Source organism: Marmota marmota, unplaced genomic scaffold (assembly GCF_001458135.2).
Source record: "Marmota marmota marmota unplaced genomic scaffold, marMar, whole genome shotgun sequence".
Classification (NCBI taxonomy): Eukaryota; Metazoa; Chordata; class Mammalia; order Rodentia; family Sciuridae; genus Marmota; species Marmota marmota.
This window is the reverse complement of record NW_025999968.1, coordinates 63,989,458-64,014,893: the sequence shown is the minus strand read 5'-3', so window position 1 is coordinate 64,014,893 and position 25,436 is coordinate 63,989,458. Positions and strand designations below refer to the sequence as shown.

At 54.4% G+C, this 25,436-nt stretch overlaps 1 protein-coding gene and 1 long non-coding RNA gene across 3 annotated transcripts in view; one reads left to right on the top strand and one right to left on the bottom strand.

Moving 5' to 3' along the window:
- The window catches only part of Dip2a (disco interacting protein 2 homolog A), a 65,490-nt gene that overhangs the window by 6,407 nt on the left and 33,647 nt on the right, over positions 1-25,436 (bottom strand). The window contains exons 6-25 of one of the 2 annotated variants that reach the window (XM_048803836.1): positions 23,878-23,942; positions 23,651-23,744; positions 22,606-22,725; positions 21,185-21,299; positions 19,241-19,380; positions 17,809-17,945; positions 17,255-17,407; positions 16,410-16,537; positions 14,652-14,766; positions 9,549-9,750; positions 8,625-8,764; positions 8,474-8,554; positions 6,883-7,006; positions 4,771-4,892; positions 4,535-4,646; positions 3,412-3,521; positions 2,806-2,936; positions 2,208-2,376; positions 1,688-1,858; positions 531-560 (exon numbers count right to left, since the gene is read on the bottom strand). In XM_048803836.1, the coding sequence (XP_048659793.1) occupies positions 531-560; positions 1,688-1,858; positions 2,208-2,376; positions 2,806-2,936; positions 3,412-3,521; positions 4,535-4,646; positions 4,771-4,892; positions 6,883-7,006; positions 8,474-8,554; positions 8,625-8,764; positions 9,549-9,750; positions 14,652-14,766; positions 16,410-16,537; positions 17,255-17,407; positions 17,809-17,945; positions 19,241-19,380; positions 21,185-21,299; positions 22,606-22,725; positions 23,651-23,744; positions 23,878-23,942 (2,459 nt within the window). The remainder of the gene's footprint in view (positions 1-530; positions 561-1,687; positions 1,859-2,207; positions 2,377-2,805; positions 2,937-3,411; positions 3,522-4,534; positions 4,647-4,770; positions 4,893-6,882; positions 7,007-8,473; positions 8,555-8,624; positions 8,765-9,548; positions 9,751-14,651; positions 14,767-16,409; positions 16,538-17,254; positions 17,408-17,808; positions 17,946-19,240; positions 19,381-21,184; positions 21,300-22,605; positions 22,726-23,650; positions 23,745-23,877; positions 23,943-25,436) is intronic. The other variant, XM_015478884.2, reaches the window with a different exon arrangement.
- On the top strand, positions 7,799-25,264 carry LOC125617001. The gene is made up of 3 exons (XR_007347868.1): positions 7,799-7,811; positions 18,120-18,128; positions 25,122-25,264. It is a non-coding gene; the product is annotated as an uncharacterized LOC125617001 (long non-coding RNA).

Below are 25,436 nucleotides of genomic sequence, written 5' to 3'. Positions count from 1 at the left end.
CTTCGGTTCTAACTCTCTACTCCCAGTGGTCTCTTGCTGTGGTTGGGACGTTTCTGCTCAGTGGTGAGAGCAGGGCCTGCCCTCAACAATCCTGTTAGGGACCCAGCACAGCAGAGCTCGTTCAGATGAGATGGGAGACAACGCCTGTCCTGACTTCTTCTAAGTCTAGTGTTTGAGTCCTGATTCAAGAGCAGAATGTGCTGTTCCACTAGCTGGGAAGTCACTAGCAAACGGACTCTGATCAGCACGTTCCTGAAGGTCCCAGGCAACATCAGCTGTGTCTGCCCTGAATCAACACCAAGCCCTGCTGAGATTCCAGGTCCCTGCAATGTGCCAAGGTTACACTTTGAAAATAGTTTTACTTTAGATTTTGTCACAAAGAAGCTTTTGTGATATGTCAAATAATACCCATTGTGAACAAAGTTAGACAGCAAACGAAACACATTTGCATCTGAAATTCACGAGAAGATCACAAGAACTGGGGGTGGGGTCAGGCACTAGAAAGGTTGAGGGCAAGGGTAAGGTCATACCTGCTCAGCCAGCTTTCCCAGCCTGTTGGGCTGACAGAGGCCAAGGGGCCAGCAGAGGGAGACAGGGAGGAGACAGCCACAGGAAACACAAACAGAAGGCCACCGGCCACGTGAGAAACACGGAAGAGAGCAAAACACGTCACTGCATCTTCAGAGCACAGGTGATATCCCACTGAGAGCCCTGTGGCCACATGGGCACCCGCTCGCCAGCAGGCAAGCAGGTGCCTCCAGCACCCAGACAGGGAACAGGCTGCAGACACAGGGTGGGGTCTCAGCTCACAGGCACCAGCCAGAGTGCCAGCCACGTGAGGAACATCAAGGCGGGACCCCCCCAACACCTTCCACCGTTCAAGGTCTGAAGCTTGGAGAGGCCAACAGCCTTTCTTAGGCTGAGAGGACATCAGCAGAAACATGAGGTGCTGGCCTAACATGGGATCTGCGGTTGCACCCCACCTATACGTGAGGCCTCCTTGAGGACAGCACAGGTGCTGGAAACTCAGAAGGGCCCACAGTTCGGCCCTGGGAGCACCTGCTTCTTGCTCCCAGCTCCTCCTGTGCAGGATCTCTGATAAGCTATGTGGGTTTAAGATGTTTCCAGAAAGATAGGCGGGGGCTATGGCTCAGCAGTAGAGCACTTGCCTAGCATGTGCAAAGCCCTGGGTTCGATACTCAGCACCACATAAAAATAAATAAATAAAATAAAGGTATTGTGTCCAACTACAATTTAAAAAAAATAAATATTAAAAAAATATATTTTCAGAAAGAAAGTCAATGGAGATGCCAAATCCAGAAAGCACAAGAGAAGCCCTACATTGGAAATTCGTTTCTGCAACTTACAGCTTCAAAACAGATTTGGGTTTACAAGAATAAGCACATTTACAATGTTCCCATTTAAACTTGCTAGATGTTGTAACATTGTGAGTCCAGCAATTCTTTTAACAAGTAGCCACACATTGCATCTGGTTAGAGATTCTTACAGGTGTACCAGTCAAATCAATGTGTTCTTTTCTAAATAACTCTTTCTTCATCAGCAAGAACACTAAATCTTTTAAAATAAAGCCTCGGAGCTCTAAACGGCCATGGGAAAGTGAAGCAAAGGCTCGGAGGTGGAGAGTGGAGCAGGCAAGTGTACAGGGTGGTCTGCAGCTGGCCCTTACCTGAAGGCAGATGGCCACGTTGACCCTGCACCCAAAGGTGGTGCTCACAGCACGCGCAGGGAGGCCCAGGTCCTTGAACAGCTTGGAGAAGGACTGTGTCAAGGCAATCCGCGGCCGCTCCTCGGCCACCACCATGCACGTGCGCACACATGACAGGTTCACCCCTTTCATCTGCAGAGGAGCAGGGAGTTGGTGCACTCCACACAGGCAAGGATCCAGGCTCCACCCCTCCTAGAAGTTTCTGGGTGGGGCCCAGCATGGCCTGGTCCTCGGTCTGAGTGCACAAGGGAAGCTGACACACTTATCTGCGCCCCAGTGTCAGGCTGGGGCTTCTGACACAGAAGCGCAGAGGGCAGCATCCAGCCCACACCCCTCTCTCTCTCCTGCGGGTGTGCAGCTCGAGGAAGACCTTCCCTATAGGCACAGGGCCTGGGAGGTACAGGGGGCTGGCATGGGCCTTGGGAGGGGGCCACTGCCTGGCTCAGGGCACTGTGCCCAGGAGCCTCCGCCCAGGACTCACCCTGAGTGCGCCTGTCTGTGCGCCCAGGCCCTTGGTGCACATTTCCATCACGGAGTAGGAGCAGAAGGTGACACGGGCCTTGTACTGGCTGACGGCTGACAGCCACAGGGACACGTTGCTCTCCAGCTCCAGCGGAGGCACGAGCACTGACTGGTGTCCGGAGTAGACACTGCGGGAGGGGGTCAGCTGGGGAGAAGCCACTGCACCAGGTGCTGCCCCTTCCTCAGGAGCCCCGTGCTGCTCTCCCACCAGGGGACTTTGAGGGGAGGAGCCGCAGGGTGCAGGCTGGGGGTGCCATGCATGGGTCCTGGCCTCTACTTCAAACACTTGAGGAGAAGCTGGGCCCCATGAGGCCTCGTAACTCTAGAGACAGAGCACCCCTCTCTAGCATCTGAAGGAGTTGGGCAGATTATTCCAGCTTCTGATGGTGGATGGTGCTTGCCTTTAGTGAAAGATGCTTCTACTCTTTCAGTTTTAGACCCCCGACTCCAACCACCTCATCCCAAGCAAGCCTTCACATGCATCTCCAGCCTCCGGGAGGCCAAATCCTAGAGCAGCACGGGAACGGCCAGAGCCCAGAGCAGTGGACCACACTCACCTGCACAGGCACCACAGGGCAAAGCCCAGGCCACAGTAGGGGTCCAGGCAGATGGCGATCTGCCTCGAGGGGTAGAGCTCACACTGCAGTTTTATGGAGCGGCACAGGGCACTTGTGGCTGCGTGCGACATCTGGAGGAGGAAAGAAACGGTCACTAGTGGTGAGAAGGAGGAGGGCCTGCAGCCGTGTCCACTGAGCCCCTGGCCAGGAGGGCATGCAGCTCCAGCTCCAGAACCTCACACTGACTTCCTCAAGACGGCTGGCTGCCATCCCCATGACACCTGACAGACCCCCAGGAAATGGCACAGGAGAGTCTTTGAGCAAAGATTCCAGGTTGAGCTCTTCACTCCTAATGAGGAAATGGACTCATCAAAGCCCCCCATTCCTTGGGGTCAGTCACAAGCCAGAAAGCTGGACATCCAAGTAAGTTTGACCTGCAGGCTCTCTCACTGGGGGTCTGTTGGTGCTCCTTACAAATTTTAAGACACAACGCTTGTTGCTCTTCGGTCTGGATAAGAAGGACCTGCCTGAGCCACACGCCCACCCTTCCTGTCTTCTCGCGGGTTCCAGGGGCAGAACACACAGGAGTTCTCTCCAAAGACCCACCTTTACTCCTGCTAATATCCCTGTGGTGGACACGCTGAAGTCCAAGTAGGCCAGCACATCCGGGGAGGGTGGTCTGAACACACTAGCCACCTTCTTTTTTGGTATGTCATCTGTTAAACAGGGACACAGTGAGGTCAGCGTCCCTGCACGTGCTCTGCCGAGACCTCAACAGGTGAGAGAGGAGACTGGTGTTTGTGAGGCCCAGAGCGCACACCCATCAGAAGCAGGCCGCGTCTGGAGGCCACGCTGACACAGATACTGCAGGTGTGTGACGAGGGGAAAGTGGGGCGAGGGGAGCAGGGGCCAGGCTACGAGGACAGCACAGGAAGCCACAGGGCTGAGGGCTTGCCCAGAACTGCAGCACCAGCAAGAGCAGGCATGCAGGCTCCAGGCTCTGCCTGCTGTACCCAGTTCTTACACCTATGAGGCAGCAGCCCCTCGACACAGGCTTGGCCAGGCAAGTGAGCCCTTGGGCTACAGGCTCTGGCCAGACCCCTTAACAGCTACCCTGAAAATGGTTCCTCCTGTCCCTCATGGTGCCAGGTGGCAGCCACAGACTACACAGTCCCTGGCTTCAGCTCTGGTGGCATCATGGAGTGCACGGGCTGCAGTGGGGAGGGAGGGCCCTCTCCTGGCTTGTACTCAGTGACTGCAGAGCTGTGGGGTGCTGCTGGGCTGGGTGTCTCACCTTAGGCTGAGACATGCTTCACCAAGCTGAACCAGCTGCCCAGGCAGAGGGTCCAGCCCTTTCCCGGCCATGCATCTTTCCAGTGATGGGGACAGAAGGAGTCAGGGTACACAGTGGGAAATGTCCTCAAGGGGCTGGTGGAAGGCTCAGACAGTGCCAACCTGCTGTGCAGGCAGCAGGGGTAGCCAGGGCAGCAGGGTACAGACCCCAGCACATGGGCCTGGGAAGGGGAGGTCACACCTGGGACGGGGTCCTGCGGTCTCACAGGCTGCACACTCCACAGGAGGTCACATGCCCCGCACAGGCCACTCCCATTTCAGCTGGTCATTCACCCTACCACTTAATTTTGGATGGCAAGAGTGTGATCCCTATGAAAAGGAGAAGAAACCCTACAAAGAGGAGTCTGTCCACGAGCCATCTGCTGAAGACGCGTACCAGTGTCCAGGATGGTTGGCCAGGTCTTGATGTCCACAGCAGCAGCTGCCTCCTTGGACTTGAGCAGCCGTGTGATGGCCTGTGTGGTGAGCACGCACGCAGACTTGCTGACCTGCACCAGGAGGGAGGAGGCTGTGAACTGGTGAGCTCGGCCTGTGGCATCCCACCCAGCCCTGCCCACAGTAGGAGGCTGTGAGCTGGAGAGCCTAGCCTGTGGTATCCCTCCCAGCACGCACCTCCACGATCATTTTGACGGTGGGCAGCGTGGTGCCGAGGTTCTGGGGGTGTGGGGGCCGCACAGTAACAGGCACACAGCCACAGTACAGGCAGCCATAGAAGGCGGCGATGAGGTCCACCCCTGAGAAGACGAGCAGATGTCAGGAGGGCCCAGAGCATGGTATCCATAGCCAGGCCCTGCAAAAATTTTCTCGCGGTCTGGCCACAGCATTTACAGAGGCCAGCACTGATGGAAGGGCACAGAGGCAGCCCATGGAGGTCAGGTCAGCCCCCTCTCCCTGAGGGCCGGGCAGTGGGAGGGGCCACACTACAGGGTGCACTGGGGGTGCACAGGAGCCTAGGTAGTGCCCTAGGAGGGACCCAGAAGCAGGAAGGACTGAGGCCTGCACACACTGACCCTCAGAGGAGGCTGAGACACACCAGTGTAACAGGGTTTCCACAGGACCAAACCAGGAGGGGCAGCACCCCAATGCCAAGACTCCTGGGCCCTGGGCACTGGTGTGGGCCCTGGGCTGCCTGCTTCTTACCCAAACTAGGCCAGAGGTTCCAACCACCACTCTCTCGACTTCTCTAAAGGTTTAAAATTCCCTATAATTAAGGCTTGTGGGAACCTGTGCCATGCTTAACGCCTATCTTCCAGAGTTAGTCTGACAGAACTCATTCCCTGCCCTGGTCCCCCTGAGCCCAGAGCACCAAGTCCTGCCATCCTGGAATCAGAGACAACCCCACAGCACCCTCAGGCTACAGACACTCGTTCTTAAGAGTCAAATGAATATGCAACATCCACATGCAATCTTGGACATGAGACGGACAATGACCTAGGCTGTCCAGCCAGGGAGGGTGTTACCAGTTGACAGTTTCCAGGGCCCTTAGTGACTCAAGAGGACCACGGGCAGCAGCTCAGCACAAGGCAGCAGAATAAAGGAGAGCACCCCGCATGGAGGCCTCACAAGAGAAGTACTTGGCCAGAGGTCCTCTTCCTGCAGCCCAGGAACTTGGGCTGCCTGCCAAGCATCTGCACCCCCAAACACAAGGCAGGAACTCTGTCCCTACACCCCACTTCTGCATTCCTGAATGGCACTGAGCCATTGAGAACAGGGTGCAAAATGTGGACCTGTCTCGCCAGCCCAGAGACAGACAGCACACCAGCTCGCCACCTCCAGACAGAGGGGACACACAGCACACCAGCTCGCCACCTCCAGGCAGAGGGGACACACAGCACACCAGCTCGCCACCTCCAGGCAGAGGGGACACACAACACACCAGCTCTTCCCGAGACCACTCTCCCCCAGGCAGGCTTTCAAGGCAAATTAAAAACCAGGAGCTTTCTTTTTTTTTTTTTTCATTAAAACATGGGGCTGAGATGCAGCAAAGTAGCCAGAGTGCTGTCCTAGCTTACACGGCCCTTGTCTCCAATGTCGGCTCAAAAAAAGGCCCAAACAGGCAACATGAAGAACAGCAGACACACCCACAGCAGGGACAACTGCAGGCCTCAGTCATCATCCTCACCCCAACTACTAACACCCCACAGGCCATGTTCAACATTCAGATGAAGAAAGCAACACAGTATGCTGTGGGCTGGGCAGGGGCGAGTGGGCAGGGATAAGGGCAGGAACGAGGGCAGTGACCACACAGGACACCAGGAATCAGGGGCTCAGTGCCATGGGTTGGGCAGGGGTGAGGTGGGCAGGGACAGAGGCAGTGTCCACATTGTACACTAGATAAAGCCAATGAGCAACCATAGGACATTCCCATCCTGAACAACCAGGGGTCTTGGGGAGGAAAGAGACCTCAGCAGATGGGTGGAACCCTGCAGCCCTAGCCTGCGCTAGAGGAAGGTTATCTCAGGGGACTCTATCATAGGCCTCTCCAGATCTCTGTTTTTGTTTTAAACAATCAGAATCTGGGCTCTGAGAGATGGTACAGTCTCGTTCTGGACTGAGAGGCACAAGTGAGCTGAGCACCTGCCACCCTGCCAGCGTGGGGCCACCAGGTCAGAGGTCCCATCCAACCACAAGAGGCTCTTGGAGGGGTCTGAGCCTGGGACGGCCATGTGTGGGGCAGAGGGGCTTTAGGCAGGCTGGGAGGGATGGTCCGAAGTGTGCACCTACCTGGGGGGTAGACCAAAGCCACGTGGTCCCCAGCATCCAGCCTGCCCTTCTCCAGCAGAGCAGCAGCCACCCTCTCGGCCCTCTTGTGCAACTGGACACAGGTGGCAGTACTGGTGACCGTGCCCTAGGAAGGCAACCATCACTATGCTGGTGTGCAAACACACAGGCACCACCCAGGACACAGATGTGCCCATTGTCTACAGTGTGGGGCCAGGCACCTCGAGTGGCCCTGTGAGAGTGAAGCCCCCTGGGCAGGATCCAAGCACTGACAGGGCTAGGGGGCTCACATGCTCTGAGACCTCAAAGCCTAGGTCCACTAGGGCCACAGCCTCTACCTGCACCACCAGAGGAGGTTCCTGGGTCCCAGGGCAGCATGTCCCTGGGGACCTGATGCTTTACGGAGAAACAGGCCAAAAAGAACATGGATGCTTAATCAGCACCTGTACTCACCACCCCGCCCCCCCCATGGCTTCCTCATCCCTTGAGAGCACCCACCCAAGACCTCGGTCAGCAGCCCAGGGTGCACTCTTCACACACATGCCCCCAGCCACACATCACAGTCGCCCAGGCACCGGCTCCCTGCTCCACACTGCTGTTATGTGCCCAGCCCCCAAAGTCACCCTTCTACACTCCAGAGCAGCCACTGTGACCACGAGTGCACCCAGCTGCTCCACCCTATCAGGGCACCCCAGTGCACCCTTGGGATGAAGGCCAGAACCCCAGGCCAGTCCCCACTCCCTGGCCTCCCAATCTCAGCCCCCTTGCCGCCAGCCCCGGGCCTGCCTGCAGCCTGCCCAGCACTCCCCCTCTCTGATCTCTGGGTTCTCACCACACATGGCTGAACCCTGCCAACACTTGACCACGCTCTCTGCAGACTTTAGAACTCAGAGGTAAAACGACCAGGAAAGAGCTTCTCCCCTACAGGACGCGTGTCGAGCAGGGAGAGTCACTCAAAGTGTCCTGCCCACACATTACATGGGACCAACACGTCTGTGAGTGAGCAGGTGCCCCAGTGTCCTCTGAGACTGCGGCAACCGCCCCTCCTACGCAAAGCTTGAGACTTCACACAGGCTGAGCAGGCGGCAGGGAGCAGGAGTCTTGTGTTTCTGCATCTTGTATTCCTGTCACGCCTGGACGTGGCATTATAGCTCTCCCGCCCACCCAGACACCACCTGTACGCTAACAGGTGACCAGATACTCAGAGGAGCATGTTCAATCACAGGAGGACTGGGCAGTGTGAACAGACACAGGAAACCTAAGTGCCTGGGATTGAAAATACAGACATTTCCTTTTAGTTCACAAACTTATGGGTATTTACATGTATTTTGTTCTTGATTTTAAAAGTGAAGTTGATGGGCTGGGGATGCAGCTCAGTTGGCAGAGCTGGCCTCACGTGCACAAGGCCCTGGGTCCAGTCCCCAGCACCACACACACACACACACACACACACACACACAAAAGTTAATGAGAATGTTCTTGTTTAATACAAGATACTACTGTGTGAACTGCATGGAAACTAGGTTTCATAAGCAAAGGAGCAGGGAGCAAAGCCTTAGGCCCACTATGTTCCAGATGCGGTGGCCTGCCTCACCTTGGCATTCAGCAGCACAAACAGCGGGTGGTCAGGAGTGGTGTGCGCTCGCCACTGCAGCACGTCAGCCAGGAACAGGAACTGCACAGAGGGCCCGGCTCAGCGCCTGCCAGACCTCCTGGCCTCGGGCCCCCTCCAAAGCCACCGTTACCTTGCGCGCCTGGTCGCTGTCCTCCAGGTGGGCCAGCTCCCTCCCTGAGGCCTGTGCGATTCTCTTGCCAGCCACCAGGTTCCCCACAATCATGGATGCAGGTCCAACCTCTAGAAGTGGTTCCCAGGGAGAAGCTGGGGCTGGGAATCAGGCTCACCCTGAGCCTAAATTCCCTCACACTTGTTATTCTGAAACACACCTGAATTCGACTTTAGTCTTCTCTAAAACACAAGTGTTTGTAAAACCAGCTAAGGGTTTACGCTGATTGACAGAATCACTCATAAATATAAACTAAAGCACAATGAGAAACTGAGAATATGACATCTCTGACCTCAGCCAAATTCTTAACATGTTTTATCATTTTACTGCATTTCTGTGTCAATCTGAACACTAAGTCTTCCTGGTGACATGTATTCATGTAGTTGGCTTGCACTCAAAGTCTACATGACCAAGGCAATGACAAATCGCATGAACAGCTAAGCCAGCCATAAGGTCAGGGATGGGCAACTGGCCATTGAGAAACCCCTAAGGTCCTATGAAGCCGGCCACTCTAACAGGTACAGGGCTGTGGAAGGCGGCCTGGGGGCAGGTAGCTGGAGGCAGGTAGCAGGTAGCAGGGCATGATGGTGGCCAAGAGGCTCCTCAGATCCCAAGGCCCAGGCCTGTTTCTGGGCCTCATCTCTGTCCCTAGGGAGCCACCTCCTAGCCATCCAAAGCTCAGGTGTGGGCCTTGGATTTGCCATTATCCTCACAGGTGAAATGGCCACAGTTCCTCAACTTTGGCCCAGTGCCAGCAGGCAGGGTGCTAAGCAACTGGCAAATGCTGGCTCTGGCCCTTGGGCCCAGCCCCAGGGAGTGGCAGCTACCACTGCAGGGTCTTCAGGGCTGGCCCCCAGTCACAATGGGGCTGCTGGGCAGACTGACCTGGCTGCTTCTGACGAGGTCTGGGAAGGTTGGTCACGCAGGTGTGAGGGCACATCAGCACGTTGCAGGGGTGCAGGGTTCCTCCCAAGAAGCGCTGTCTGGTTTCAGAGATGTGGATCCCCCCGAGGGGAGCCTTGGGCAGGGTGTTAGCAGGGACCAGCGCCAGACAGTACACGCCCACCTGGTGGATGCTGTCGATGGCCTGGAAGGGAAGGGCCCACTGAGCATGGGCTCCAGCCATGTGGAGAAGCCCAGGGGACACCACACTGGACAGGAAACCAAGGCCCAGGGCTGCAGCACCAGGACTCCTCATGGAACGCTCAGAGCCCCTGGCTACTCAGAAAAGGGGGGAGCAGCTGATAGCCTAGAAGCACCTCAAACCAGGACAGACAATCAGACCCGTCCCTCAGACCCTCCTGAGGGCTTTTAGGCACCTGGAAAGGTCACACCAGAGGTGGGCAGGTCAAGGTCAATGGATGGAGCAGGTACCTGAATTCTGGGCAGTTTTGAAAGCATAAGGCTGAGTGTGGTGAAAACCGAACATAGAGCTCCTCAGCCCAGCAGAAATGGCTGGTGTGGTCACACCCAGAGACAGATCGGATCCAGAGACACTCGGATCACACAGCCGAGGGTGGACACATACTCCAGGTATCTGGTGGAGTCCAAAGCTGGAAGGCCCAGTAAGAAACCTCTCTGTCTTGCTGGGCATGGCACTGTACATCTGTAATCCCAGCAGCTGGGGAGGATGAGGCAGGAGGCTCTCAAGTTCAAAGCCAGCCTCAGCAACATAGGAAGGCCCTAAGCAGTTTAGCGAGACCCTTTCTCTAACTAAAATATGAAAAAAGGGCTGGGGATGTGGCGCAGTGTTTAAGCACCCCTAGGTTTAATCCCTGTACCAACAAAAAGAAATCTCTCCATTTTGAGTATCTCAGCAAGGAGTAGCTGTAGATGCTTCAATATCAGATTTTTTTAAGCTGTCACTGACGTTACGGTTGGGATCTGGAACGTCCCTCAAGAGCTCATGTGCTGGGCGATGCCCCAGTGTTCCCAGGGGAAACACTAGCCATGAGGGCTGGGACCACACCAGCGGCTCATCCACTTGACGCATTAAAGACTTGGATTTACTGGGAGGTGGGGAAAACCACACGCAGGTGGTACGGCTGCAGGAGCATGGTCTTGGGGACAGCACCTGGCTGCAGCCCTGTCTCCGGCCTGGCCCCCTTCCTGGCTGCCATGAGCCAACAGCTCTCCTCTGCCACACCCTTCTGCCATGCTGTGTCTGATTGGGGCCAGCTGACCATGGACCAAACCTCTGAAACTCTGAGCCAAAATAAACCTTCCCTCCTCTAAGTTGTCAGGTCTTCCGTCACAGGGACAGAAAGCGGACAAACTGGCAATACCGTCTGCACTGCGGCTGCAGCTTCCCTGCCTATTTGACACCTCAACCAGCTCCGTGTGCTCCTCTGGATGCTGTGAGGTGTCAATGGAATCCCGGCTCTATTCTTCTGCCTTCTCTCTATAACCTTCTCTCCTTGCTGCTGCTTTTCTCTCCCTCCCCTTCTGCTTCCCTTTTTCTGCTGCTGGCTCTTTCTGTCCATAGTTCAATATTAATTTTACTTTCTCTACTGATTTTTCCAGCCTATCGTAGGGCATTACTGCCCCGTCGCCCTTTGGACTAGGGGAGCTGCAGGGCACATCTCTGATTAGTGTTTGTGGCCCCCCAGCATGCTATCATTCCCAGGTGGCCACCTCCTGCATCTGGCCACCCCCTCCTGGCAGGCAGGGTGCGTCCCAGTACTGTGAACTGAGTAGGGGTGCATGGACACAGAAACAACCCAGGCAGGACACGGCACAGAGCACAGCTCACTACAAAGGCCCTCACTTTAAGGTGGAGGAGAAACCCACCCCAGCAGATGTGCACAGCTCCACACAGAAACACAGGAGGCCTGAGAAAACAAGGCACTGGATGCCTCCAGGAACAACCCTGGATGCCAAAGAAGAAATGCTGCAAAGTCAACTGCTGAAGCAATGAACGAAAATACCTAAGGAATGCACAAAGGGAAACAAAATAGGTACGAAAGAGCATTTCAATAGAGAGACTATGAAAAGGAGCCAAACTCGAACCCTGGAAATGAATGCTCAAATAATCAAATAAAAACCCAGTTAAGGACTGGGTCTGTAGCTCATGGCAGAGCATTGACTATCACGTATGAGGCACTGGGTTTGATCCCCAGCACCATATCAACAAATAAAATAAAGGCATTCTGTCCATGGAGAACTACAAAAGAAAAATGAAAGAAAAAAAAAAAAAACAGTTAAAAGTCTCACCAATAAACTAGATCAAGCAAAAGATGGAATTTCAGGTGTAGAAAACAACTTGATCACAGAGACAGCAAAAAAGAAAAATTAGAAACTCTGTAGAATGTACAAGAACTCTAGCCAGGCACAGTGGCACACGCCTGTGATCCCAGCAACTCGGGAGGCTGAGGCAGAAGGATCACAAGTCAAAGCCAGCCTCAGCAACTTAGCAAGGCTCTAAGTAACTTAGTGAGACCATCTCTAAATAAAAAATAAAAAGGCCTGGGCATGTGGCTCAGTGATTGAGCATCCCCCTCATTCCCCAAATGTACAAGAACTCTAGAGCAACACGAAGAGACCTAACTTAAGACTCAGGAAACTTTCTGAGCCTTGAGAACCAGACAGACATTCTCCACATGGCCATCATTCAGATGTATATTACTCAAGCTCCACGTGTTTTACAGTTTGTATCATTTTTCTTGTTGCTAATTTCTAATTCATTTCTTTATGGTCCAATAAGATAGAAGCAATTATTTCAGGGGTTGTTTTTATTTTATCTTTTTCCTTGCATTTGCTAAGACTTGCTTTGTGGTCTAATATATAATCTATTTTGGAGTAAGTTCTCTCAGCAACTAAAAGGAAGTGTTCACTTTTTGTTGGATGAAATAGTCTGTAGGTGTCTGTCAAGTCCATTTGATGACAAGTACTGATCCTGCAGTGCGTTGATTTCCATCAGAAAGGCCTCTCCATTAGTGAGGATGGCACATTGGTGTCAGCCATTGGTGTTGCATTGGGTTCTATCTGTCCCCTTATGTTGAGTAGCATCACTTCATGAAACTGGGTCGCTGAACACACAAGAAGCAGCTGTATCTTCTTGGACTGCTCCTTTGTCGCCAGTAGTACCCTCTCTCTCCTCCCACTGGCTTTGAGATTCCATTCACAGGGGATATTGTTTTCCCTTCTTTCACTTCCAGTCTGCGGACGTCTTACCCATAGGTGGGCTTCTTGTAGACAACACAGAGCAGAGACACGTTTTTTTGTTTGTTTGTTTTTAAATATTTTTAGTTGTAGATGGACATGATAACTTTATTTTATTTATTTTTGTATGTGGTGCTGAGGATTGAACCCAGTGCCTCACGTGTGCTAGGCTAGCGCTCTACCACTGAGCCACCACCCCAGCCCTAGAGATAGGTTTTTAAATCCAGTCTCCCACTGTATGTCTTTTTTAGTGTATTTTTCCATATTTTATGGGCACATTATAGTTGTACCTAATGGTGTGACTTGTTGTTATATGTTAGTACACGCACACAATATCAACAACTTGATCTGGCCAATATCAGTGACCAGTGTGCGACCTGTAACTGGAGGGTTAAAGATCATATACGTCAGTGTTTTTCTAGAGACGGTGTATTACTTCTTGTCATTTTGTTCCCTTTCTGAAATTTAATTTGCTCTTCATTTCACTTGCTTCTCTACTCTTACAAGATTTATTTTTCCCCATGCCCTTCCGGTTATTTTTATCCTCCTCGTCTCTTTTTAGAATCCTTTCCGGCACCTTCTGCAGTGCTGCTTGGTGGTAACAGTCTGTGATTCTTCCTTGGTTCTGAAGGACATCGTTGCCGTGTAGAGCAGTCTAGATTGGCAGTCATTTTTTTCAGAGATACGCCATGCATGCCCCTCTGGGCTCTCGGGTTTCTGATGAGAAAGATGCTCTTATTCTGATTGGTTCGACTTTCTCTCTTACAGTTTTAAATTTTTTTCTTTGATATGCGTTTTTGGCATTTTAACTATAATGTACAGTAGAAAGGTTCTTTTCTGGTCTTATCTATTTGGGGTTAGGGTTAGGACAAAAATCATGTAATCATCTTAACAGATGCAGAAAGAGCCTTTGACAAAATTCAACATCCTTCATGAGAAAAACCCTAAAGAAACCAAGGATAGAAAGAACGTACCTCAACATAATAAAGGCTATATGTAACAACCCCACAGCCAACATTACACCGAATGAGGAAAAACTGAAAGCATTTCCTTTAAATCAGGAATGAAATAAGGATGTCTGCTCTCATCATTCCTATTCATTACAGTAGTTAAAATTTTAGCCAGAGCAATTAGGGAAAAGAAAGAAAGGAAAGGGATAAATAAGAAAGGAGGAAGTTAAATCATCCCTATTTGCAGATATTATCATATGCCCAGAAGACCCTGAAGACTCCATCAAAGGATTATAGAGCTAATAAACAAATTCATCAAAGTAGCAGGATACAAAACCAACATACAAAAAAAAAAAAAAAAAAAAAAAACCTCAACTTTCCTGTATACCAATAATAAACTCATGAGAAACAAATCAGGAAAATAATTCCATTCACAATAGCCTCAAAAAAACTAAACAAAAACCTAGGAATAAATCTAACCAAGTAGGTGAAAGATCTCTACAAGGAAAAAGAAATAGAAGAAGAGAACATAAGATGAAAGATCTCCCATGGTCACAAACAGGCCTAATAAATATCATGAAAATGGCCATATTGCCAAAAGAAACCTATAGATTTGATGCAATTCCCACCAAAATGTTAATGTTGTATAACATTCTTCACAGAACTAGAAAGAAAATCCTAAAATTCATATGGAAACAAAGACCCAGCCTCCAGGGAGGGGAACGTGGGCCGTCACACAGGTGTCTACGCCTGCTACCCGTGGAATACTGTACTGCAAAGACATCAAAGTGGGAAATGACACTGCAGTGTGGGGTCCTGCGACCTCCGTGGCATGCACACACCCCAGTGCCTCGGGGTCCCCTTCCCAAGGACCCACCTGCAGCACGCGGCTCATCCACTGGAAGCTGTCCTCCTCAGAGGCGTCGGGCCGCTGCTCAGCCACCAGGACAATCCGGTCATCATGCAGCACGGTCACAGAGAACACAGCAATCCTGAGGGTGGACCAGGCAAGAGTGACCACACAGCAGAGGACACAAGTGCTTTGCCCTCACCACAGTCAGCCTGGTGAACAAACTCTACAGCAAATGCACAGTGACCCAGCCTAGCCTCCTTGGGGCAGGGGAGAGGCCCAGCATATGACAGGAGAGCCCTCGGCACGCAGCATCAGCACAGCCCCTGTTCCAGCACTGAGGCGGTGCCTCACTGGCTCGTGCAGGTCCTGGTCAGAAGCTCGTGCAGTCCTCAACCCCAGGCGCTGCGCTCTGCACCGGCTCACCTGTCGGCTCGCTTCGACGGACAAGCGTGGGCCTGCCCTACGTCTGGCCTCGGCGCTCTCACCATCTCCTCCCCTGCTGCCCTTTCCTCCTACCTTTTCCCCGGGCAGTGAGAAGCAGGTCTCCCACCAGACCCTCCTGCTCGAGGCAGCATTCCCTTCTGAGCTTTTACGGCACACGTTCTCGTTCTGTCCTTCAGCAGCACACACACTCTGCACAGATCCCATGCACACCACCACATCCTGCATACATCCAGCAACACACACATGCGCCACACACACAACCCACACACCTGACACCCCCCGCGGTGCTTCTGTCTGAGACCTGGCCCAGTATGTCTGTCCCTCACTGGCCTCTCCGTAGCACATCCTAATGCACTTCTCTTAGTGCCTTGTCTAACAGCGTTCTCCATACGCCTTGTTTTGTGGTAAAATCGCTGAGGCTCCCGGGCTGGGGAGCCATACTTCGCTGAAACCCATGCAGGTCCCTGTGCTGCCTGAGGTGTCTGCCTGGCTTCCTGGCACAGCAGCCCCTGTGCCGGCGCATCCAGGGCACGCCTCCTGCCTGCCCTGCCTGTCCTGCCCTCCAGCACCCCTTCCCACAGCCACCACCCGAGGCCCTCCTCTCCTCACCCCTGCAGCCTTTGAGCTTTCTCTCTGCACTCTGAGCAGCTTCTTACCTGGCTTGCCAGGTGTCCTTCCCTGCCCAGCTGTCCTCATCCATCTACTGTGTCTTTTTCCCAGAGCACACACAGGCCATTGGCTATGGCTTCGCTTTAGGACCCTGTACTCCTCAGCCCCCCTGGGGGCCAACAGCCTACCTGTCTGCAGATGCAATCACCCCTGCCCCTGCCGACCACCTGGCTGGCATCACTGTGTCAATTCAGGTAGCCACTGCACATGAGGAGGCAGCCTCCCCAGCTCACCCGAGAAGCAGGGTGAGGCTACCCTGATGCCATCCTCCCACACACCTGCACCCACAGGGTCCCTGCGAGGGGCAGGCTGTTGGCAAGGCACTTGCACCCAGGCTGGGGCTGCCCTTCCCTACAGACATGGGCCCACACAGCCTGCCTGAGGGCCTTTCTGAGTGGGGGGCTTCTCTAGACCCGATCTAGGGTCTGATACGCCTACCTGGGCCTGGCTCTCTTAAGGAAGTGAACAAACTCCTTGGGTAGTGCAGACATTAGCTCTGGTATCGCTGTTGCAAACACTTCTCTTTTCCTTTGTGATGTTTTTCTGATATACAGAAATTCTTAGGTTTTGCAAACCTAGATTTACTGCCTTTCTTTCCACTGCACCGACTTCCCAAACGTTAACTGGAGGGGAACTGAAACACACAGCGCAGGGTCTGCAGCGCATCACCTGCCTCTGTAGACAAACTTCATGGGCTCCACGGCCAGAGCGGTGGCCACGACGTCGTCTGCATTGTGTCGGCGGACTCCCACGACCATCAGCCCGTCGAGCTTGCCCACGACGAAAACCAGGTTGTCCTAGGGAGGGGTATGGTCAGCCCCACCTAAACCCAGTGCCTCTCAACATAGGGTGCAGAGCGCTGCAGCACCCTCAGGCACTAAGGCGAGCAACGGCTGCAGGTGAGGGCTACGGGTGAGGGCTACGGGTGAAGGAAGCTACTGGGAGGTGTGGCGGACTGGGGGTAAGCCAGACTCCGAGGGCTTCAGGTCGTGGGTGAAACCCCGCAAAGGACACTGGAAGCCACTGGCTCAGGGCAGGGTTCCTGAGCGTGGCACCTGATACCCTGGGCTGACCATCCTGTCACAGGCACTGTGCCCCACAAGGCGCATGCCGAGCAGCACGCTGGCCTCTAGAGACCCATGAGCTGACAGTGGCATTCCCCTCCCCAAGCAACGACACCTTAATGTCTCCTGGGAGCAGGGAGTGAGTCCACCCTGCTGAGAATTGTGGGGTCAGACGTTACAAAGCAAATCTAAATACTTCAGACACCCAAAGTGGTAAAGAGCAGCATCACGCCCATGCACCTGGCACCCTGGCCCACCTCCAGCAGTCCCCAGGCTGCGTATGGTCTGCAGGTTGGTCTCACAGGGGTGTGGACAGCCCTGCACACAGATAACGCCACATGCAGGCACGGTCAGCATGACCAACTGGGGCACACAGAACTCAGGTGAAGTGTCCCTTGCCCCCACCTGGTCCACCCCAACTGCCACCCTGGTTCAAGAGGACATACTCACAGGCCCAATGAAGCCCAGCAGGCCTGTCCTGGTGAAAGGCCTCTCAGAGACAGGGGCTCCTCCTACCGTGACAGGGACAGTCTGTACAGAGCAGGAGACGTCAGGCTGTGGACTGGTGGGCAGGTGAGACCCCCCACCCTCCATAACACAGAGCTGTGAAAATACCCGTATTTTGTGGAGTGAGAGACCGCAAGGCTGTGGCCTGGACTCCCAAGGTCCCTGGCCTCCTGCCCTGTTTTATGGGTCGGATTCCTCCATTGCCTGAACGGTTCCTGAAGCAGGGCTCAGGAGGCCCTCACGTCTACGTCTGCCCGGTGCCTGGCTATACCTGGCTGGCCTCACCAGACTTAGTATGAGCAATGAGTGTCGTAAAGAGGCAAACTCAGCAGAGGCCTCTCTAGGCCTTCCTGCTGGCCAGGCTGTCCCAGCCTCCCCTGTTCAGGGTAGAGTGCACCTACAGCAGCAATCGCAGCCTCTGGTACCCTGCACCCCAGGGCCCCATCAACACCAGTGGGGTCTTGACTTCAACACAAAGACCAGGAAAAGGCACAAACCTCAAACACACTTTTTGTGATGCCAGGTAATCCGTAGTATGCTGTTCCAGTTGCACTGGAACTAACACAGATCTCTCCAACTTCATCAGTCTTGCAAAGATACGGGGTACCTTCAACCTTCACAACACACACGCTAGCTAAAAAGAGAAAGACATTCAAGGCCATGAGTAAAGAATTTATGTAAGCGGATCACCCACAAAGCCCTACTTGCTGCTGCCATATTTGAAGTTCCGGAAACATTACAGACACCACAAGTTCTTGTAAGACTTATGACGTAAATGTGTGCAGACACACTCCACCTAGTTATTAAGTCTTCCCATGTCACATGACACTAGTTACAGGCAGTAGAGGGCCAGGATGAGGTCTGTGGTGAGTGCCTGCCGAGCATGCCTGAGGCCCTGGGCTTTGTTGTGCACTCACACCTGGGGGGCACTGTGCATACGCACACATGGCAGGGGGTGATGTGCACACAACACTTAGGGGAGCACTGTGCACACAACACCTGGGGGGACTGTGCATACTCACACGGGGGGTTGGGGTTAGCACCTGGCAGGGGGGGACGTACACACAACACCTGGGAGGGGAATGTGCACACAACACCTGGGGGCACTGTGCATTCACCCCTGGTCAGGTGTTGTCCATGGCTCTCCACTGGAGCTCCCAGCACTGCACCTGAGAAGCCCATGCCTGTCAACAAGGCCACCTGTGCAGACAGGCTGCAGGGAGGGTTGCAGCCAGGCCAGGATGCCAGGTAGCCTGCACGTCCTGTGACCTGACACAGGCAGACAGCACGGGGACAAGGGTGACTGGATGCCTCTAGACATCACCAAAAGAGCAAGATAGCTGCCTATGGGTCCCAGTAGGCTGTCACAGAGGTGGCAACCTCAGAGCCAGGGAATCGCCGAGGGCCTCCAGGGCCAGGCTCTACGCTGCTTCCTCAGTGAGACTGCACCGTGGACATGCTGCTCGCCTTCCTGCTTGCTGCACTGCCACGGGGCCGTGATCCCAACATTCCCGTGGCCTCTGGCCCACAGGCCAACTCTGTGGGAGGGCACGTGGGCCTCTCTGGAATCCACAGGAACTTCTGGGATACCTCCTCACCAGCCTCCTCTCACAAGTGCCCCTCGGGAATCTCGACAGCAAGTCGCTGGCCAGCGTGACCTCCTCCAAGCCTCCGCACAGGCACCGGGCCAGGAGGCATGCAGCTCGGGCCAGCACCGAGCACCACAGCATGACCACAGGTCGACTTCACTGGCCACCAGCACGGCTGTGTTTCACCTCATCCCCCAACTTAACAGAAAGGGAGGGAGAGGTCGAAAAGCACTGTACAGATGGAAAGCAGTTCTGAGCATCCTGGACGTGGACATGCTTCCAGAGCACCGCCCAGGCAGCCTGTGTCGGCTGCAGCGGGCAGCTGCTCTGGTGGCCTTACCTCCAGGCATCACCTGGCCCACGTCCTGGACAGTGAGGACAGACAGCTTCTCCTCAGTGTCAACTCTGACCACGCCGTAGCTCAGGCCATGCATGGACAGCACAGCTTTCCTTGGAGGAGGTCCCCCCAGGTCAGGCGGCCTGGAAATAAGAGCACCAGCAGGCTGGCTCAGGGAGGGCACCTGCCTGGCCAGCAGCCCCAGACCACAGCAAAGCAGCTGCTCGGTGCCAGGGACCATCAGACTGTTTCAAAACTCCTGGGACAGCGGAGCCCTGATGCGCCTCCATCCCAGAGAAATGGCACCGTGACTTCCCAGGGAGGACATAAAGGTGACTCAGGGGGCTGGGGCTGTAGCTCAGTGGTAAAGTGCTTGCCTAGCATGTGTGAGGCCCTGGGTTTGATCCTCAGCAACACGTATAAATACGCAAATAAATTAATTAAATAAAGGTCTACTGACAATTAAAAAAAAAAGGTGACTCGGCTTCCACGTGGGTGATCTCAGGATGCTTGCTGGAGTCCACTCACAGAGGCTGAGGCCATATGCATGAGGGCGCTTGAGGGGGCCAAGAAGAGCCACGAGGTGGCCTGAGCCTACATACCGCAGAGCCGCCACCCTCTCCCCACACAGCACAGAGGCGGAGCAGAGGGCCCACAGCCTGCCCACAGGAGCACCAGGAGACCCTAGCCACTGTGAGCCACCAGCTGGGCAGAGCCTGACCAGAGCCCTGAGGAACCCAGCACAGCACTTGCTCAGGGAGGAAAGATGACAAGCTCAAGAGAAACAGGTCTCCAGAACAAAGGAACGAGGGGGATCCAGTGTGAAGGGCAAAGGCACTTCTTTTTTCTTTTTTAAATCATTCATTTATTCTAGTTTGTTATATACGAGGGCAGAATGCAATTCACTTCACACTGCACACACAGAGCACAATTTTCCAAGTCTCTGGTTGTACACAGAGTATTTTCACACCATTCGTGTCTTCATACATGGACTTGGGGTAATGATGTCTGACTCATTCCACCGTCTTTCCTACCCCCGCGCCCCCTCCCATCCCGTCTGTTCCCTTTGCCCAATCTAGAGTCCCTCTGTTCCTCCCATGCCCCCCCATCGCCATTATGAGTCAACATCCTCATATCAAAGAAAACACTTGGCCTATGGTTTTGGGGGTTTGGCTTCTTCACTTAGCCTGATACTCTCCAACTCATCCATTTACCTGCAAGTGCCATGATTTTATTCTCTTAACGCTGAGCAATGTTCCACTGTGTTTATATACCAACAGAAACAAGTCACCCCAGAACAAAGGAATGAGGGGTGATTCAATGTAAAGGGGTTTCTAATGCTACCTTAGGACGCAGGCTACTCCACAGGTGGTATCTGTGAGCACCTGTGCCTGCACTGAGGTAATTCTGCAAGGACAGTGCTGGAGCAGGAAGCTAATGAAGACCCTCAGCTGTGGGTAACGGCCTGCAGGCCACAGGAGCTGCTGGGCAGGTTGGGCATGAGAGGAGGAGCAAAGTGGCATGTGCACGGGACACAGGAGGAGCCCAGAGCCAGGAGCTCAGGTGTCTGTGGCCTCCCAGCACCACTGACCATGCTGCCACCACCTGGCAACAACCAGGTGGTGCTGGGACCCATGAGGGTCAGGGGCTGGCACCTCTCCACGCCCATCCTTGGCCAGTTGGGAACAAGGGACAGCTCATCAGGAGTATGTTCACTGAGGCCAAGGATGCGATGGCAAGACTGCCTGGGGAGGAAGCACTTAGGAAAGCACATGCCCGACGCCGCAGGGTCCCACACAGCTGAGGGAGCCACCCTCCCACGCCCAGCATATGTCTGGGCTGCAAAGGGCTGGGCCCAAGCGGCACTGCTGCACAGCAGCCTGGAACCCTGAGATGCCAGGACGTCAGGACAGACCCCTACTGTGGAAGGTTTCGGGATGGGCTTACCTGCGGATGGCGACCGTCAGTGCCTCAGGAGAACTGGCACAGGGGCAGATGGCCTCTGGCCTCAAGCCTCGGGACTGGAAGACGTTGAGGAAGGCATCGCAGGAGGATATGGACCCTGGGGAGCAATGGCATGATGTGAAGGCACCGGGGGATGGTAAGACTCTAGGCCACAGGCCTGGCAGATGCACCTGCCAGCCAGGTCCCCCTGAGCACACAGCCCTGCTAGGAAAGGTCACTACCACAACTCAGGGCAGCCTGCCTGCAAGGTGGGCTGTGTGCAGGGGGCACATGAAACACTTCCAGTTGTAGCAAGTCAGAGGCTTTCCCCAGCCTTGTGCTCCTTAGAGGCTTTGCCAACAGAGTCAGCTGAGGGATGCCTGTGGCCCAAACATTCTGCCGCACCAAGACCATGCTGGGCGCACCCAGCTCCTGGAGGAGCCTGAGCTGTGCAGTCTGCATGCTGGCAGCAGGAATACCTCTGCGCCCTAGCCCTTGGCTTTTCCTCTTCTTGGGAGGGTCCTGTCACAGCCAGGGATGGCAGGCCTTACGAGTGGGTGCTGGTGATGTGTGATGTCAGCTCCTGCCTGCTCAGGGCTTGAGTCAGCATGGCCTTGTGACCACCCACGGATTCACTGCAAACCTCTTCTACCTCAGGGGACTCGGAGACATTGGCTGATACAAGTTCAGTCAACAAGAAACTTCTGCCACCTGGTCAGCAGGCACAGGCCACACAACAGCCCTGCTCCACAAGGGCCGCCTGAGCCTGCTCCAGAGCCCCGGCAGCCTCTGCAGTCCACCACTGTGCACAGGAAGGTCCGAGGGCTCGGACCATAGCCACGGGATCTCCGTCTGGGGCAATGTGGGGCGGGACAGGCCTGCACACAGGAAGAAGAGCCACCCCAGCTGGAGAAGCTGGGCCAGGAGCCAGAGCAGTGGGGAATGGGCCAAGGAAGAGAGGACCCCGTTGCCTGCACAATCTGGTGCTCTCTTAAGAAAGACGACATGACAATCTCAGACTCTCGAGGTCAAAGCCAGCCTCAGCAAAAGCAAGGTGCTAAGCAACTCAGTGAGAGCCTGTCTCCAAATAAAATACAAAACAGGGCTGGGGTGTGGCTCAGTGGTCAAGTGCCCCTGAGTTCAACCCCCAGTACCAAAAAAAGAAAGACGGCATGTCAAGTTGCATTCTGTGGATGGTTAAAACTGCTTTTAAAGTCAGCACCGTAACCAGCAGGCATGACACGTGCAGTGCAGCGGCAGTGAGCACAGGTGCCAGGCACATCCTACGACGTTTGTGTTTTACTTGACACTGACATGAGAGGGGCTTAATTTTGTTTCTCCACAGATTCTACTTCTAGAGGGTATCCAGACTCCCTGGAGAGCCCAGGTCTGCGGAAGGGGACACTGAGGGCTGGCCTACTCACATGGGTTGGCACCATCGGCCACAATCAGCATCCGCAGTGAGCTGAGGCTGACATCCCTCTGCCCTCGCTGAGCCAGCAGAGACCAGTGCATGTCGCGGGACTTCACCAGTGCAGCCCGGGCTGCAGAGAGAGAGAGAGCACGTGCTGCAGGGCTCAGCCTCCTCCTCTGGCTCATCTCCTCCACCCATGCAGAGGCAGGCCCCAGGGGGCCGGGGCCTGCGTCCAGCCCCTGTGCGGCCTGCAGCTTTCTCTCACAGCTGCCTGACCTGCCCACACCTTCTCCTCAGAAGTCAACTCTGAGATGCCATCTGAGGTGACAGACTCAGAGCCACCTCTACTTCACTGTGGTCTGGAGCTCCACCTTGCTCTAAACACACTTGCCTGTGTGGCCTCATATGTCTCTCCCGAGTTACTAGCCCTGGTTGATGACAGCCACTGTCTGCACCGCAGTGCTGCCTGCCCTGCCAGGTTGGCTAGCCTCCAGGTACACAGGAGAGGGAAGCCTGGCTAGGCTCTGACTCCACCCCTTCCTGCAGGCTTCAGTTCCCTCAGTAAAGCTGGATGAACACACAGCTGCGGTCAGACACTGCTCGGAACCTACCCCACAGCATCCTTTGCTACCACAGGCAGGACAGGGCAACACAGTGCCCAGGAGAGTCTGGGCCTCAGGCATGCGGCTCTACCAGGCACACAGGGGAGGTCCGAGCCGAGCCAGCAACCTGTGCCACGGCCTCCTCCATCCTGGGGGCACACTGACCACTGGGGTCGGGGAAACAGGGCCCTGCTGGTAGCCCCATCTCACCACAAGTCATTCCACCTATCAAAGCTTTGTCACTGGTCACTTCAAAAACCCTAAATTCAGATTAAGAGCATTCAAATACTAAGCTCAGTTGCTCCTTTCCAAATGGCTGCTGCCTTGCACAGGCTGACCTGCTCAGCCAAGGGCCACCTGCACCCATGGTCCTACTTTCTGGCTTTATTGTTTGTCATCCACAAACGCAGTTCAGAGACGTCCAAGAGGGTGGCGCGCAGCATGGTGCTGTACCTTTGTAGGAGCACACTTTCTGGATCCAGGAGAGTGGGTTGGCTTTCATGAGCGCGTACGGGATGCTGACCACATGCATCCTGTTCATGACGCTCTGCAGGAAAAACAGACCCACTGGGTGAGCAGCACAGCCCTGCCAGAAGCCAACAGAACAGCGCATCCTCACCCCACTCCCTCAGGGCCCAGCACATCTCTTGGAACAAGACAGGACAGCCAACAGCACTCACCGTCAACACGCCGTGCCACAGACCAGCATCCCTCTTGAAGTCCAGCACGTTTGTTAGCGTTTCAGCTGAAAGCGCACAAGGGGGTTAACAACCAGCAGCTGTGTTCCTTTTTCTCTCTTTTGGTACTGGGGATTGAACCAAAAGGCCAGGATCTCTCTTGCTTTATCTCTGGGCTACACCCCAGCCCTTTACATTTTTTGAGACAGGTCCTTGCTAAGTTGCCCAGCCTGCCTCACACATGTGATCGCCATGCCTCAGCCTCCTGAGTTGCTGGATGACAGGTGTGCACCACCATAACCAGCTGTGCTGTGTGTGTTCTCGAGAGATTCCAAGGTGCGTACACCACCAACACGACTGAGCTTAAGGACCAGAATGGCATTTTCAGACACAATGCACTAAGCAACCAGTGATGACAGTGGTGGTCTGTCAGATTCCCGGAAACACACAGCTCTGAACTGAAGTGGAGAACCTTGCTGATCACAGATCTAAAGACAGGGGAGTCAGATCCTGAAAAAGGTGCAGGACAGGGGCCACCTGCTTCACCAGACACCCCGAGTGGACACTCCTCAGAGTCAAGAGGTGGGGTGTCGCACCGACACAGATCCCCAGCTCTCCACCCAGAGGCCATAGTCCCATGCCCCCTCCTGAAGAGCTGGTGGCTTCAGCCGCCTTCCAGAAGCTACCCTTCATCTTCTCCAGGGGAGGAAACCAGGCCAAGGCCTCTGGATGCCACCTCTCAGGGGGCAGAGGACAGACCCTGGGGTCCAAAGGCCAGGGCTACCCAGGAGCTCAAAGCAGATGCTGGGAGAACCAGGGACAGGAGGGTCACCCTGAGTGCGGTAAAGCTGCTGTTCTGAACCGTGATGCCTGCAGCAGCACAAGGTCATGTCACAGGTGGCACACATGAGGCCTGCTCTGGGTCCCAAGAGGAAGAGACCCCTGGAAAACACCCAGAACCTCTCCCAAGTCTCCACTGAAGCTTGAGCTATGTCCACATGCTGCCCCTTGCTTTAAACACCTGTATTCTAGACATTTGAGCATGATATTTGATGTTACTTCCAGGTTTTATTCGAGCATTTACTATGAAAGAAAACTACCTGGGCCCACTTGGAAGGTCCTAAAAACATTTCTCACATTGGACCCTATAAATACCAATTATCTATCAATACAAAACATTGATTTAAAAATCAATTTACAATATTTCTCTAGGCTAAATACCTGATATTCAACAGTAAAACTGGGAGCTGCCTGTCCTTTCCCAAGAGGTAACCTATGATCACAAAGACCCACCCAAGTATTTACCTGCAGGACAGGAGATGTGAGAGGGCATCTGGCAAAAGCACGTCTCACCAAGAGCTCTGCCCGTCTCAGAGGCAGCCCATCACAGACACACAACTCCCCTGTGTGCAGCCTCTAAGTCAATACCTGTGCACTGGCCGAAATGGCCCTGAGGGGTCACCAGGTCTGCAACATGTGTGGTCTCATGTTGCCAGCACGGCTGCCCATGTGGCGGCTGGAGGAAAGGGCACAGGCCTCCAGGCTGGACGCCACACTGCAGG